Below are 13,571 nucleotides of genomic sequence, written 5' to 3'. Positions count from 1 at the left end.
GACAAAGGCTGGAGAATCAGATCTAACGATGCCATTCTTCGATCCAAACAATCCATCTCCGTTGGATGATATTCGCATTCAAGAGGAGTATGAGGGTGTCGACCTAAACCCGAGGAATCGGTCAAAGCCGAGAGCAAACTCGTTGCTACACGACCAACAGTCGTTGATATCGTTTGATTCCATCCAGACTGCAGATAGGTTGCTGGACAAGCTGGACCTAAGTATAGAAGATGAGTTGCTGTTGCAGCAGGCGCTGAGAGAAGAAGAGGAAGAACGGAGGATCGCTACACAAGAGTACCCGGATGATATATACTTCAGCATGACACAGAGCAGTAGGCCGATGATCCCGATGACGACCGCGCGGCCGGCGCACAGACCCGTGTTATGTATTCCAGCATCTTCATTTCCATCTTTAAGGCATGCTGGCGGCACTGCGCGGCACAAGACAAACGTAGCACCTCCAGTCCACCAGAGCTCCCATGCTATCCTCGAAGACTTGAATGATAACGAAAAATTGGTGAGCTCGAAGGGAAATGTTGTGGAGGACCACATCTCCAAATTTAGATACTCCTACTTGGTCCAGGAAGGTAGTGGCGACGAGGCGGAGGACACCCCTCAAAATGAAGACGGCTCAGAGACACTGGACGCGCTGCAGATTGAAAAGTACAGGAGAAAGTTAGCCCAAACGAACCGCTACTATGGGACTGGCAGTTCTCCTACAGAATTAACGCATGGTTCTGGCAGCGCAAGTGTTAGTAACCCGCAATCCCGCGCTAAGTCGAGTACACATGTGCTGGAACAAGCCACTCACAACGAGACCGCGTCTTCTCACACGCCGAGCAACAGTGTTTCTTCGTTAGCTCTACAGAACCACACGACAGCCTCATCTTTCGAGAGCGACTTGACAGCGCGCACTGCTGAAAATGGGCCGAATAACGGCTCCAGTACACTCCTATCCACGCCCAAGACTTCCCGGAAAAGCCTGGAATGCGATTCACCGGGCCACCCGTCGTCTCCTTCGATATGGAATAAGGGCCATAAAAAGAAGAATTCATTTTCCCTTAAAAACTTGTTCAAGTCACCGAAGGTCACATCGGAGACCGAGTCTTCCCCCAAGGCCGACAACAGTTCTAATGAAGAACATGACGCTGCCGCATATTCCGAACAGATGCCACCTATCACAGCACCGTCTGCTCATCGCCAGTCAGAACATCATCATCACTCGGCGTCAGCGTACCCGAAAAAGCCCCTCCAGAAGCTCCAGCACAGCTACAAGTTGTTGATCGAACCGCGGCCAATGCTGCCTGTGGTAAGATCTGACGAAGTGGCCCTTCTAAAGCATCGGAGGAGCGCAAGCCTTCCCAAGAATGGGCCGAGGCCCGGAACGCAACGGGATCCTAACACCTGGGAACAGCAGGACAGAGCCACCCTGCTGCAGCATGCAAAGATACTTCAGCAACAGAAACAACTTCCGCAAATATCATCCTCACACTCTCACGCCCATAACAAACGCCCCCCTGTTCCTCCCAAAGATATACCCGTCGGCTCTCAGCAACCCAAAATGCATACACAGCAGGGAGCCAACAAGATGCATAAACCTGCGACATCTGTGGTACAGAGAACCGGAAGCCTGGGAAATAAACGGGTCCCGGACCCACCACTACCAGTTAGCGCCGACGGAAGGCTGACTCCGGAGCAGAAGGTCCAGCTCGCCCTGGAATTGCGAAATAGACGGCAGTACGCTGAATGCACAAAACTTTTAAGAGAAGCATGCGAGGCTGGTGACAGGACGGGATTCCTACTGTACGGCCTAGCACTAAGGCACGGCTCGGGCATCCCGACTAATCTACCAGAATCCTTCAAGTGGATCTTCAAGGCGTCTGGCGTCAAGGACGAGGCGGCCGAGGTCCTATCCCTCAACATCGATCCGTTCAAGCTCAAGAACGTCCCGTTGGTCCCGCCAGAGCCCGAGGCACCCGCCCTATACGAGTGCGGCATTTCATATCTAAAGGGTTATGGCTTTGCGAAGCCAGATGAGCTCAAGGGCCTCAAGTACCTGGAGCAGGCTGCATCACTCGGACACATCGACTCCATCTGTCTCTGCGGAACCATCTGGTCGAAACGCTCCAGAAACCGCCCGCGGGACTCATGTAGGGCGGCCGCCTGGTTCCGCATCGCCGACGCCATGGGTGCCGACCTCATCGGCGCCAATTGGATCTACAAAGAAAAGTATATGCGGCCGTCGCCTGAATCATCTGCCGCAGTTGGGTCTTATAAAGAGCAGAAGGCGACTCCCCCCGTGCCCACCAAACACAAGCCTTAGCAGGCATCGCATCATGCCCAACCTTAAATACCTGTAACCATAGTTAGCCCTGGTCAGTACTTGCTAAAAAGCACGCATGTATCTGGCTTTAGCATCCCTCCAATTGTTAAATTGCAAAAAACTCCGATACCGGGAGTCGAACCCGGGTCTCCACGGTGAGAGCGTGATGTGATAGCCGTTACACTATATCGGAAGAACTTGAAATAGTGTTATATCCATAAAATAATACTCCAAACATCAGGCCACATGGCACACCTCGAATCCCCTTGATGTCAATTTGGGGTGCCCCTTTGTGCCTCATGATTACATGACATTATTGGAACACGCGAAATCACGGCACGTTCCTCACGTGATACGAAGGCCGTCTACCCCCCGTTATGCTCAAGCTCATTAACCTAATATCATGACACGATGTATGTAAGCTATAATTAGGTTTAGTTAGCTGAAGACGAATTACATTAACGCGACGCCGTACCGGATTAATAAATGAAGGTATGTACAGAGATGCCAGAAATAGAGTGGCGCCCGCTCCTGGAGCGAGGACAGTTCTAGAAAGGCCTGATTGATGGTGATAATTTTGGCGTTACACACCAATGATCGCCTTTTCTTTTGAACTTGCAGTCAGAATGGTCAGATTAACACCGGTAGTTTATCGACGAGCTTGATTTGGAGTTGGTGAACCAAACCCTGAATTTCGAGACGTCCGAATCGAAGATAAGTGGGGGGTGCGACATCTTCACCACTAAGCCCGTGGCGTCTGATAAGAAGCTGTACAAGACGATAGACCGCCACCTCGAGTCGTTGCTGCAGGAAAACGAGTCCTACAATGCGGCAATCCAGCAGCAGATAGAACTGGAGAACAAAAGGCGCGACCCGAAACAGGCTGGCAGTGACTGCGCGGAGCCGGCAGAAGACTCGCCCACGCGTAATGCAAACTCATTTTGGGAGCAGAAGCGCCGGATGTCTGTGAGCGAGAGCCCAAGGGCGGACACATCGCCGCTGTTCAAGTCGCAGAAGCTGAATGACCAGCAACTCAAAGAACTTGTATCCCACCCATTGGAGGTGCCCGGCTGCAAGAGCCCCAGCAACGAGACGTCGGCGCGGGGGGTGTTGAGGAGATCGACTAGCGCTGGTAGCTTTGAGAATAATGCCGGTTCTGCAGAACAGCAAAAAAGAAGGACCAGCAGTATAGGGAGCGCTGCCAACGGGACCAAGTCGCCAATACTGAGGCGTTCCAGTTTCAACAGAGAGACAATCAACATAGGCCCATTTGGCCCAATTAGTGAAACCGCCAGTAGGAGGACGTTTGCGTACTTGATAGGCATCCTCAATGCCTCATACCCTGACCATGACTTTGCTTCTCTTAAGCCTACAGATTTTGTAAAGAGCTCTAGAAAGCAGTTGGTGTCAAAATTTGAGAACTCTATCATTGCGCTAGGGAAACAGCCCCAGGAATGGATTTGGGAGACGATCAATGCCCACATGGACTTAGCCGATTGCGTATTTTACCAATATAACCCCCAGGAGTCATTTTTGGATGATGAACCAGGCCACCTGTGGTCTTTGATGTGGTTTATGTTCAACAAAAAGAGAAAAAGAGTCGCGTATTTCTACTTAAGCGCATTTAGGGTGAAGAATCCGCCATCTACTGGCGGCTCTGTGGCGCTTGATGAATATTATGATTCCAACTCAAAACCCGAATTGCGCGAAAAACGTAGAAGATTGACGATAGAGCATGAAACTAATGATTTTGAAGGTGAATATGATTTAACCTACACTTCAAGCGGAGATGGTGCGGTTGAAGATGAAGATGAAGATATGAATGATGCTGATTAGGGAATTGTAATTAATATTGCAGCGTTGCGAGCGCTGTGCTCTAATGTTACGTTACATCCTTTGTACTATCTCCCCTTTTGGTTGTACAGTGTTAAAATTATATGGCTATAATCCATCCGCAGGACAACTGTCGTATTTTTATGTAGTCTGGATCTACTGTGCAGTTAGACAGCCTGTATTAGGTACATGGTCTGTCACAAATGCTGGTGACAGGTTACTAGCAATTAATTACGATATTGTTCTTATGTATTATAATTTAAATAAAATTCCGGTTGCGGGTCAGTTACTTGTCTGTATTAACCGCTTTTCTCCTTTTTAGTTACTAAGCCCTCATTGCGAATGAAGTACTCTATTAGTCCCTGATCAGCATGCGTAGAGAATACTACCTTTAGTGATCTTTTCACTTGCCATAAACTTGTAGAATCGACAATGGAATCGTAATCCAGATCTTGCTCTTCTATCAGTTGCGATGCTATGTGAGTTTTTGAGAGTTTTATTCTCGTCGAGAGATGATTAGCCCACGTTAGACCGAGGTTCGGAGTTTTCGTGTCGACACGCTTCTTTTTCCGTATCACAGGGCTGGGTGTAGTATTCACAGTATAACCTAGGCTGCTATTAATGTGATTAGCCTTCTTTAAGCTGGGCTGGGGCGAAATTGTCGATAGTTGGGTATTGGCATCTGGAAAACTTTTCGAGGCATACACGGTAGCGCCTGGGGACGATGATGACTCACCTAATTTTAGCTGAGTTTGTAAAGATTCATCACTGGGTTCCTGGTATTCCTGGGCCTTCTGTTGTTGTTGCTGTTGCTGTTGCTGTTGTCGTTCCTGTTGCTGCTGTTGACTTTTCCGTAGAATCATTCTTTCATGGGTGGAAACAACCTTCTGGTAGTCATCATCATCCGTTAGCACCTCTTCATCGAATACTCCGGCACTTCTTAAATGCCTATAGTAGATGCTTGAATCTTTCCAGCCGATCATGAACCCGAGCTGGTAATCGTAGTCCATTATGGTCTGTTTCAAAGGCAGGTCTGGTATGGGCTTATCTCCCACCTGATTGGCGACCACCACTGCCACCGCATGCTTCTGGGAAAGGTGAAGCAGATTCTGCGCCATCTGGTCTATCAGTGAGCGGTTATCCAGAGACTGCTGGAATGTCTTCGCTGCCAATTCGACCCGCAAATGATGCGATATAGAGTCTATTATAACTAGCCGGATGTTTGGATTTCGTTCAAGCAAGATTGGCAGTTGTACACTCAGAATGTGGTTCTGAGACGTCCAATCATTGCAGGTAGCGGTGAATATGTTACTCTGCGAGACCCTGCCCGCAGAAAAGATCTCACGGGACTTGATCATGCTTTCTATGCGCTTGGTCGGGAGATCCGATTCAGTTGTTATGAATACACACTGACCTGCAGAGCCATCGAGTTCGAGAGGCAGCTGCACCGCCAGGGATAGTTGCATCAGGAACTGCGACTTGCCAGAGGAGCTTTCTCCAAACACCTCCGTAATGCCATGCGTGTAAATACCACCATTTAAAAGAGCATCGATTCCCACGTCACCTGTGGTAAAACACTGTACTTTCTTTAGAGCAGATGCCGGAAGAATGGGGTTTGCCTGGAAGACTTCCGCGCGGAACTCCTCTCGTAACAGTTCCTGGAACTTCGATATTTCACTGACGGACCTATTGAGCATCTTCACTAGTTGCTGTGGCGAGAGCGTGAGAAAGTCCAGCACGGACACGCCTTGCTGCTGCGAGCATTCCAGCAAGAACTGGAACTGCGCGTCAAAAACCAACTGACTGCTGGGCAGCTGCTCATAAAGATCCATAAATACCAGCTATGCCTCCAGATGGCTTCTTATAGCGTGATTTCCCCCGTGATATTACTGTGTTGGCGAGTAGAAGATGCGCATAAGACGCGAAAGTGCACTTGTCATAGCCGTTCATAGAAAAGTGTTCCAGACGCATATACATGGCAGACATAAATACGGAAAGCAGCCATGTGGTTATCCAAATGCTGCTGCATAACTTTATTTACTTGTGGGGACCTTGGGTAAAGGATTTTACAAGGTAGGAACGTTGCCAATTGTAACAGTTTTGAGGACAGTGTAATCGTTGATTCCGTGTAATGAACCCTCGATACCAAAGCCCGACTCCTTAATGCCCCCGAATGGAACCATAGAGTCAGAGAATAGGCCCGTGTTACAAGCGACCATACCGAAGTCCAACGCCTCTGCAATACTGTAGACTGTCTTGATGTTCTCGCTGAAGACGTAGGACGCAAGACCATACTGCGTGTCGTTGGCGTACCCAACGACTTCCTCGACCGTGTCAAAAGGAATCATGGCACACAAAGGACCGAATGTCTCCTCGCGGGTCAGGACGCTATCAGGCTTGACATCAGAAAGCACTGTAGGGGAGTAGAAGTGCGGACCCAACTCTGGCGCACGACCACCTGGCAGCAAGACCTTGGCTCCGCGCTCAATTGCGTCCTTCGCGTGCCTCTCGACTTTCTCTATAGCGGCGTTATTGATCAGGGATCCGTGCGTAACGCCCTCCTGGAAGCCATTGCCTAGTTTCAGGCCCTCCACCTTCTTTACGAGGCGCGAGGAGAAGTCGTCGATTATCGACCTGTGGACATAGAGCCTATTCGCGCAGATGCATGTCTGCCCCATGCCCCTGAATTTGGTGGCCAGCACCTCCTCGACGGTCTTTTCCATGTCTGCGTCCCCCATGATGATCACTGGCGCGTTGCCCCCCAACTCGAAGGAGACCTTCTTGACGGTGGAGGCAGCCTGCTGCATCAATATCTTCCCAACCGCCGTGGAACCCGTGAAGGATACCTTACGCACTAACGAGGATTCGCATAGTAGGACCCCGATATCCTTGGTGTACTTGGAAGTCGGCACCACGTTAATTACACCAGGAGGGAAGCCGGCTTTCTCCGCAAGATGCGCGAGAGCTAAGGATGAAAGCGGAGTCTGGGGGTCCGGTTTGATTATAACGGTGCACCCCGCCGCAAGAGCAGGCGCGGCCTTCCGCGATATCATAGCATTAGGGAAGTTCCATGGGCAGATAAGTGCGCAAACGCCCACGGGCTGACGTATGGTAAACGCGCGGTTGCCAGGGTTACTTGGCTGGATCGTTGTGCCATACAAACGCAAGGCCTCCTCAGAGAACCATTTGAAGAAGGTGGCCCCGTACCGTATTTCGACTAACGCCTCACGTAAGCTTTTTCCGTTTTCCCAGGTGACAATTGCTGCAAGGTCCTCAGCATTCTCCATAATGAGGTCATAGAGATTTCTAAGCCACTCGGAGCGCTGGGTGGGAGATGTTTTCTTATAGCTCTGGAATGACGCATGCGCAGCCTTGAGGGCTGCCTCTGCTTCACCAGAGTCAAAGTCAGGCAATTCCGCGATCACCTGGTCTGTAGCTGGGTCGGTGACATTAAATGACTCCTTCGCGGAGGTAATCCATTCACCGTTGATGTATGCGCCACGGCGCACAAGGTCTTCATTGCGGAAAGTTGGCTTGAAGCTTTGGAATCCCATAGTGTGTTTGGTACGCCTATCGAGATCTATGTTAACTTGCAATGACAGTACAAGGTACAGAAGTTAAAAGTGAAACATGAATATGAATTAAGGCCTAGAGTGTTCTTTTATATACGCATATCTCATGACTGTGACCACACATCGTTAAGTAACTGTTTGTGACGGTCACATAGCAGGGGATTGTCCCTTAATGATCACGGCACGCTTTAAGGCACGGCCATGAAAGCGCCCACGAAATTGAAAACATGCTGGTTATCGGGAGAATCGGGTATGTAGGGGATTCAGGCAACGTGCGAGTTACATCAAACGCAGAGGTCGGAGTCCCTGTCTGACCATCCAACACGAGTCACCCTGCAAAAAATGGACTCTGCGTGAGGCTGCTATGGTGCATAGTAGTGGGCACCGGAATCAGTCACGCCGGGCATCGCATGCCCACGTGAGGACGAAGTTTGCCGTACCTGGGCTCCTGGAGGAGCGCCTGCTGGACGCTCGTATTCCGCATCAAACTGCTCTCTTACAGGTGCGCTGGTGTAGCTACTTGGCACCGTATTGGCCGTCGCCGCAGGTGGTGGCTTCGGAAGCGAACTATCTGCGGGGTGGAACTTTCCTTCGTTATCATAGTAGCCAAGATCAATATTTGCATTCGGGTGCGTGGTGTATTCGGGCACAGGAACCGCTGCAGGATCAACCGGTGGCATATTGTATTGGCGTTGGGACTGCCCGTAACTGGGCGGCGCCAACCACGCAGTACCCATAATGGGCTGTAGTCCACGTCTCCTCCGCCGGAGGTTTACCAGGAATATACATAGGAGCAGCGCGATGATCCATACAGTGAAGATGGCCCAGGGGATTTTCTTCGCGAGATGGTCAGAATCATAGGAATCAACAGCTAAACCGGTTAGTATTTCGCTCATATAGAATCGCCCCACCCCCACCTGTCGTCATCCCGAGATCCTCTTCCTTATATGACGACGCAGTTCAGCCGAGATACGACTGCGCCCTGCTTCAGAGAACCATACGTGCGTGGCGACAGGGGGAGAAGGAGAGAGAGCTGCCGACGAGCATCCTGCGCTCGTCAGCACTCCCAGCACAAACACTTACTCTCTCTTCGAGATATTGTAGGTATCGATGGCATAGGTATCCTATTACTCTTCTGCTTGTTTTGACTTCTATCAAGAGTGACTGTAGCAATATATAGTTTACGTTTTGACGTTCATCAATTATCCTTCCGGCCATGGGAAGGCTATGATGTATGACAAACGAAACTAGTCCTCACACAGACACTTACATAAGGCACAGATATAGACACTAAAGGCTTTGTGTATATACGGGCATTATTGAGGCCACACACAAACCAGCATATTTGTAAGCTGGTAGTGTGTGGAGGGACCGCAGTCAGTGTAGCAGTGGCAGCGGTCTTTCTCTGCCCAGATTACCGCAGGTACAGTGTTTCGACAAGCCACAGGCTAGCATGCGGAGTCGAGGTGCAGCGCCAATCGCTAACTGCGTGCGCTCCAAAGTTTCGGCTTCTGGGGAGATGTGGGGGTAGGGGGCGGCCACAATCGCAGGACACAGCCTAGGTGCACCACGACCGCAGCAGCATTTCCTGGGTCCGCGCCACTTGCTGCGCCTACTAGATTTTAGCAGCCAACCGTCTAACTGAATGATCTTTACACCGCCCTGGGCTCGGGATTAGTGCCTTTGTTTGTAGGTTCTTTTTCTTCTAATGTCAAAGGAAAGCCTCCCACGCCAAATTTCCAGTTCGCTCTAGCGGGCACCTTGAAGGACGAGAGCCGACCAGGACCAGTTGGAGTGTGTGGCGCAGCATGGAGTGCTTCAAAAGGCTGACGACTGTATTCTTCACTGTCAAGCTGGTACAGTACCTGCTGGTATACTTTGCGCCCGGGCAGTTTGACACATCCACGCCGTTGTTTCTGGAGAAGTACCAACCACTCCAGCCAGAAAAATGGTACCATAAGCTTCTCTCGTGGGATTCCGTCTACTTCGTTAAGAACGGTCTGCAGGCTGTGACGCATACCAATGCATACGGGTACGTTTCGCTGCCCGAGTACGAACACGAGTGGATGTTCTCGCCGTTCGTATGGTCTCAAACGCTGAAAACTGCTGGCGGGGCGACTCTGCGCAATTGGGCAGCGCCGATCGATACCCTGTTAGTGCGGGCGACCTTGCTCAATCTGGTGCTGCACTATGTGTCAGTCTGGCTTCTTTATGCTCTCACGCTGCGCACCTTTCCCAAGAACAGAGAATTGGCGTACAAGACGTCACTTCTGTTCATTCTCTCCAGCGCGGCGGGTTTCCTGCTTGCTCCGTACTCAGAGCCGCTCTCGTTTGCATTTTCATTTCTAGGCATGCTGCTGCGTATGCTAGCAGTGGAACACAACGTATATGGGGGCATCACTTTGGCGTGGTATAATTGGCTTCCATACACGCTATCAGGCATCTGTTTTTCGGTGGCTGCTGCCAATCGCCCTAATTGCGTACTATTGGGTGTTTACTATATCTATGATGTGCTGAAGCTTGTCAGGCAAAGAAACTGGGTTCGCGCAGTGTTGTTTCCATGCATTGCGGGGTCTATGATGCTGGGTATTTTCGCATATATGCATTATTATTTACCGAGCGTTGTGTTCTGTCCAGAAAGGGAGAGTTGGTGTAAGCATAGTCTACCATGGATTCACATACCGTACAAATCGTTCTACTCGTTTGTTCAAGGCTATTATTGGCGGAATGGTTTCCTTAATTACTGGACGTGGAACAACGTGCCAAATTTCCTATTCGCACTTCCGAACCTCGTTATACTGTGGTATAGCACTGTCTACTTCTCTTACCAGTATCCACTGGAGAGTATTCGCCCCTTGGTATATATCACCAGGGCTTTATTGCTGATAATAACCTTTTTTGCACATGTTCAAATCATTAATCGGATATCCTCGTTTATACCCCTTCACTTATGGTATCTCTCAGACAGGATGATCAAGACAACCGGGGAGGCAAAGGGCGACGATAGGCTGGTCTACCTATATGTAAACTGGCTAATATTGTGGATCCCCCTACAAACTGTACTATTTGCATGCTTCCTGCCGCCAGCTTAAACTACATTATGCTGAAGTTGGTAAGGAAGCAAGATTAACGTTACAAGGCACAGTTGATAGACCATCAGACTATTAAAGTTTATTTCAAGAAACGATATACATATTATATACACGATTTCATATTTGCCATTATCGAATAGATACCATCAGCAGACCATGTTTTCGTTCATGAGTCTACAACACATGATTAAAATGAAATGTCTCGCGAAAAGCCGGTCCGCGACTCTTCACTTCCGTCTCGTTAAAATACTGTTGGTCAAAAATTCAAGGGCTGCACGCGAATCACTCTCGGGAAGGGCTGCGCGTAGATTATGAAGCGCTTTGTCACGATACTCGCGAGCAACTTCTGCGGTCTTTTTGATGCCATCGTGTTGGTGTACAGCTTCCAGTGCCCTGGCGACGTCACCAGGTTGTGAGAAGTTGCGCTGTATGATAGGCCCTAGGGATGGATCTTCCTTCCACGCGAATAGAACTGGAGCAGTAGCGATCCCGAGTTCAAAATCGGCCCCTACAGGCTTGCCCAATTCACCAGATGTGGTGAAATCGAGCATATCATCAACCAGCTGGAAACAGATACCCAGGTTTTTCCCAAAGTGATAGCATTCGTCTAAAATAGGGTCTCTGGCACCGGAGAGTACTGCAGCAGCGCGGCATGATTTTGAAATCAATGCCGCTGTCTTCAGGTAGGTTTTATGCAGGTAATAATCAAAGGCCGTTTCAATCATAACTTCATGAGAAATCCCAGAGGCGAGAGTGGTGTTAACTCGGTAATCATGAACAGGTAGAGGTATGGTTTTGGAGGCCGGCGGGATCTGCTGTGTCCCATTGTTAATTGTCTCTAAGTCTCCGTCTACAACAGTATTTTTTAGTTGCATGAACTCACCTTCAACAAGATTGGCAATACAGTTGGAGACCAGTTCGACAACCTCGGGGTTCCGCAAACGGGAGATAGACACCGTAGCCCTACCAAGGAGGAAATCACCAGCAAGCACCGCCATTTTGTTCGTGAACGCAACATTTCCGCTTGGCTTTCCGCGTCTGGTTCCAGAATGGTCGATTACATCATCGTGAAGCAAGGACGCTGTATGTATCATCTCTACAATCTCAGCCAAGCGCCGCTGCTTTGGAAGAATCCCACGCTCGCGATCAAACTCCTGCGGAAGCGGCTCCGGGCCCTTAGTCAGCGGGTTCAGTGGCTTGATCCCGTGGAGGATGTGCAGCGGAGAAATATTGTTAACTGGATGCTCAAACAAAATTGACTTGGGGACTTGTGAGTACACTGGATCTTCTGGCACATCGGTGTAATCTATGCGCATGCGGTCCCTCTGGTCCAAGGGTATCTCTGATAGAGCCCGTGATAACAGCAAGACCAGCATCGGTCTCACCTTCTTTCCACCGCTGTCAAAGTAATAACTCGTCACGCGATTCAGCACCGGATGCCCTGATCCTATAAGGCGTGCTATATTCTTCGACAGTGTCTTCATTTCGTCTGAAACCAGAAACGTGGGGCTGCGATTAAGCCAGCTAGCTGGTGTTACCAGCCTGGTCACAGCATCCATGGCTGTTTCGAAAGTAGATTTGGACCTCCGCGAAGTGTAACATCTACCAGCAGCAGACGTCTCACGGAGTAATCTAACTGACCCTGATCTAATCATCTTCAGCGAAGCAATAGATTGTTAGCAAACAACGTTCGCCTCTCTAATGCCATACGACTCGAACACCTGAAGGGCATCTACGGCAAGCGCTCTACTTTCCACTACAAAATTTTTCCTGGTCAATCTACCTAAGCGGGTTGATATTTTTCAATCAATACTCGAGACTATTAGCTACGAAAGCAGAGGTCGCACCATAACGCAAGTTGTTCTTTTGGAGGTAAAGGGGGAATTGCATCAAACCTTTTGGTCAATGAACGATTCTAGGGACTTTACTCAGAACTCTTGGTTAATCAGCCGGTTGAAGGATGTCTTCGTGAGCGTCCTCCGGTCATCAGGCAGGGTCCCTAAGCATGTAGGATTCATAATGGATGGGAACAGAAGATACGCTAAGAAACACAACATCGAAGTCCGTGAGGGACATAGTGCTGGCTTCATGAGTATGAACAAGGTCCTTGAGCTGTGTTATGAGTCGGGTGTCACAACCGCCACAGTATTCGCCTTTTCTGTGGATAACTTTCGCAGAAGTGCATTCGAGGTGGATTCGCTGATGGAGCTGGCCAAGGAGCGCGTCATGCAAATCACCCAGCATGGGGAGCTCGCAGAGCAATATGGCATCCACGTCCGCATTATCGGCGACCGATCTCTGTTGCCGGCAGATGTGCAAGAAGAAATGGCACGAGCAGAGAAAGCTACCGAAGCAAATACCAGAGCTGTACTCAATGTCTGTATTCCTTACACGGCAAGGGGGGAAATCTTGCATGCGATGAAAGGGACGATAGCTGATGCGCAGTCAGACGGCGCTCCCATCACAGAAGCAGATTTGGACGCTCATATGTACACCGGGGGCCTTCCGCCATTGGATTTGTTGATCAGAACCAGTGGGGTGAGCCGCCTCAGCGATTTCTTGCTGTGGCAGGTCTGCCAGAAGGGCGTTGTAATAGAGCTTCTGAGTTGCCTGTGGCCCGACTTTGGCCCCCTCACCATGGCGTGGATACTCCTGAGATACGCGTTCAAAAAGTCTGACGAATTCTCTGGCGGCGACGAAGACGTCGCCGACAGCAAAAAGAGCAAGTAGCCGCATGCCCCGCCACCTGCA

The 13,571-nt window shown here is 49.8% G+C and overlaps 8 protein-coding genes and 1 non-coding gene across 9 annotated transcripts; 4 read left to right on the top strand and 5 right to left on the bottom strand.

Annotated features, from left to right (window-relative positions):
- Positions 1–28: 28 nt before the first annotated feature.
- On the top strand, positions 29–2,323 carry DSF2 (Dsf2p; the record flags this gene model as incomplete). Its single annotated transcript, NM_210224.2, has 1 exon — positions 29–2,323. One exon carries the CDS (start codon positions 29–31, stop codon positions 2,321–2,323), a length of 2,295 nt encoding a protein of 764 aa, NP_984870.2.
- Positions 2,324–2,444: 121 nt separating this feature from the next.
- Positions 2,445–2,516, bottom strand: AGOS_t0113. Its single transcript has one exon. It is a non-coding gene; the product is annotated as a tRNA-Glu (tRNA).
- Positions 2,517–2,809: 293 nt separating this feature from the next.
- Positions 2,810–4,159, top strand: MAF1 (RNA polymerase III-inhibiting protein MAF1; the record flags this gene model as incomplete). The annotated part of the gene is made up of 2 exons (NM_210223.1): positions 2,810–2,815; positions 2,972–4,159. 2 exons carry the CDS (start codon positions 2,810–2,812, stop codon positions 4,157–4,159), a joined length of 1,194 nt encoding a protein of 397 aa, NP_984869.1.
- Positions 4,160–4,455: 296 nt separating this feature from the next.
- RAD57 (putative DNA-dependent ATPase RAD57) lies at positions 4,456–5,988 on the bottom strand (the record flags this gene model as incomplete). Its single annotated transcript, NM_210222.1, has 1 exon — positions 4,456–5,988. The coding sequence occupies one exon, from the start codon at positions 5,986–5,988 to the stop codon at positions 4,456–4,458; it is 1,533 nt and encodes a 510-aa protein (NP_984868.1).
- A 234-nt stretch (positions 5,989–6,222) lies between these two features.
- Positions 6,223–7,710, bottom strand: UGA2 (succinate-semialdehyde dehydrogenase (NAD(P)(+)); the record flags this gene model as incomplete). Its single annotated transcript, NM_210221.1, has 1 exon — positions 6,223–7,710. The coding sequence occupies one exon, from the start codon at positions 7,708–7,710 to the stop codon at positions 6,223–6,225; it is 1,488 nt and encodes a 495-aa protein (NP_984867.1).
- Positions 7,711–8,090: 380 nt separating this feature from the next.
- On the bottom strand, positions 8,091–8,624 carry RCR1 (Rcr1p; the record flags this gene model as incomplete). The annotated part of the gene is made up of 1 exon (NM_210220.1): positions 8,091–8,624. One exon carries the CDS (start codon positions 8,622–8,624, stop codon positions 8,091–8,093), a length of 534 nt encoding a protein of 177 aa, NP_984866.1.
- A 912-nt stretch (positions 8,625–9,536) lies between these two features.
- On the top strand, positions 9,537–10,820 carry GPI18 (GPI-anchor transamidase GPI18; the record flags this gene model as incomplete). Its single annotated transcript, NM_210219.1, has 1 exon — positions 9,537–10,820. One exon carries the CDS (start codon positions 9,537–9,539, stop codon positions 10,818–10,820), a length of 1,284 nt encoding a protein of 427 aa, NP_984865.1.
- Positions 10,821–11,047: 227 nt separating this feature from the next.
- Positions 11,048–12,475, bottom strand: COQ1 (trans-hexaprenyltranstransferase; the record flags this gene model as incomplete). Its single annotated transcript, NM_210218.2, has 1 exon — positions 11,048–12,475. The coding sequence occupies one exon, from the start codon at positions 12,473–12,475 to the stop codon at positions 11,048–11,050; it is 1,428 nt and encodes a 475-aa protein (NP_984864.2).
- A 250-nt stretch (positions 12,476–12,725) lies between these two features.
- On the top strand, positions 12,726–13,550 carry RER2 (ditrans,polycis-polyprenyl diphosphate synthase; the record flags this gene model as incomplete). The annotated part of the gene is made up of 1 exon (NM_210217.1): positions 12,726–13,550. The coding sequence occupies one exon, from the start codon at positions 12,726–12,728 to the stop codon at positions 13,548–13,550; it is 825 nt and encodes a 274-aa protein (NP_984863.1).
- Between the last annotated feature and the right edge of the window lie 21 nt (positions 13,551–13,571).

Source organism: Eremothecium gossypii, chromosome V (genome assembly GCF_000091025.4).
Source record: "Eremothecium gossypii ATCC 10895 chromosome V, complete sequence".
NCBI lineage: Eukaryota > Fungi > Ascomycota > Saccharomycetes > Saccharomycetales > Saccharomycetaceae > Eremothecium > Eremothecium gossypii.
The sequence above is the reverse complement of the archived record's forward strand: the minus strand, read 5'-3'. Positions and strand labels throughout refer to the sequence as shown.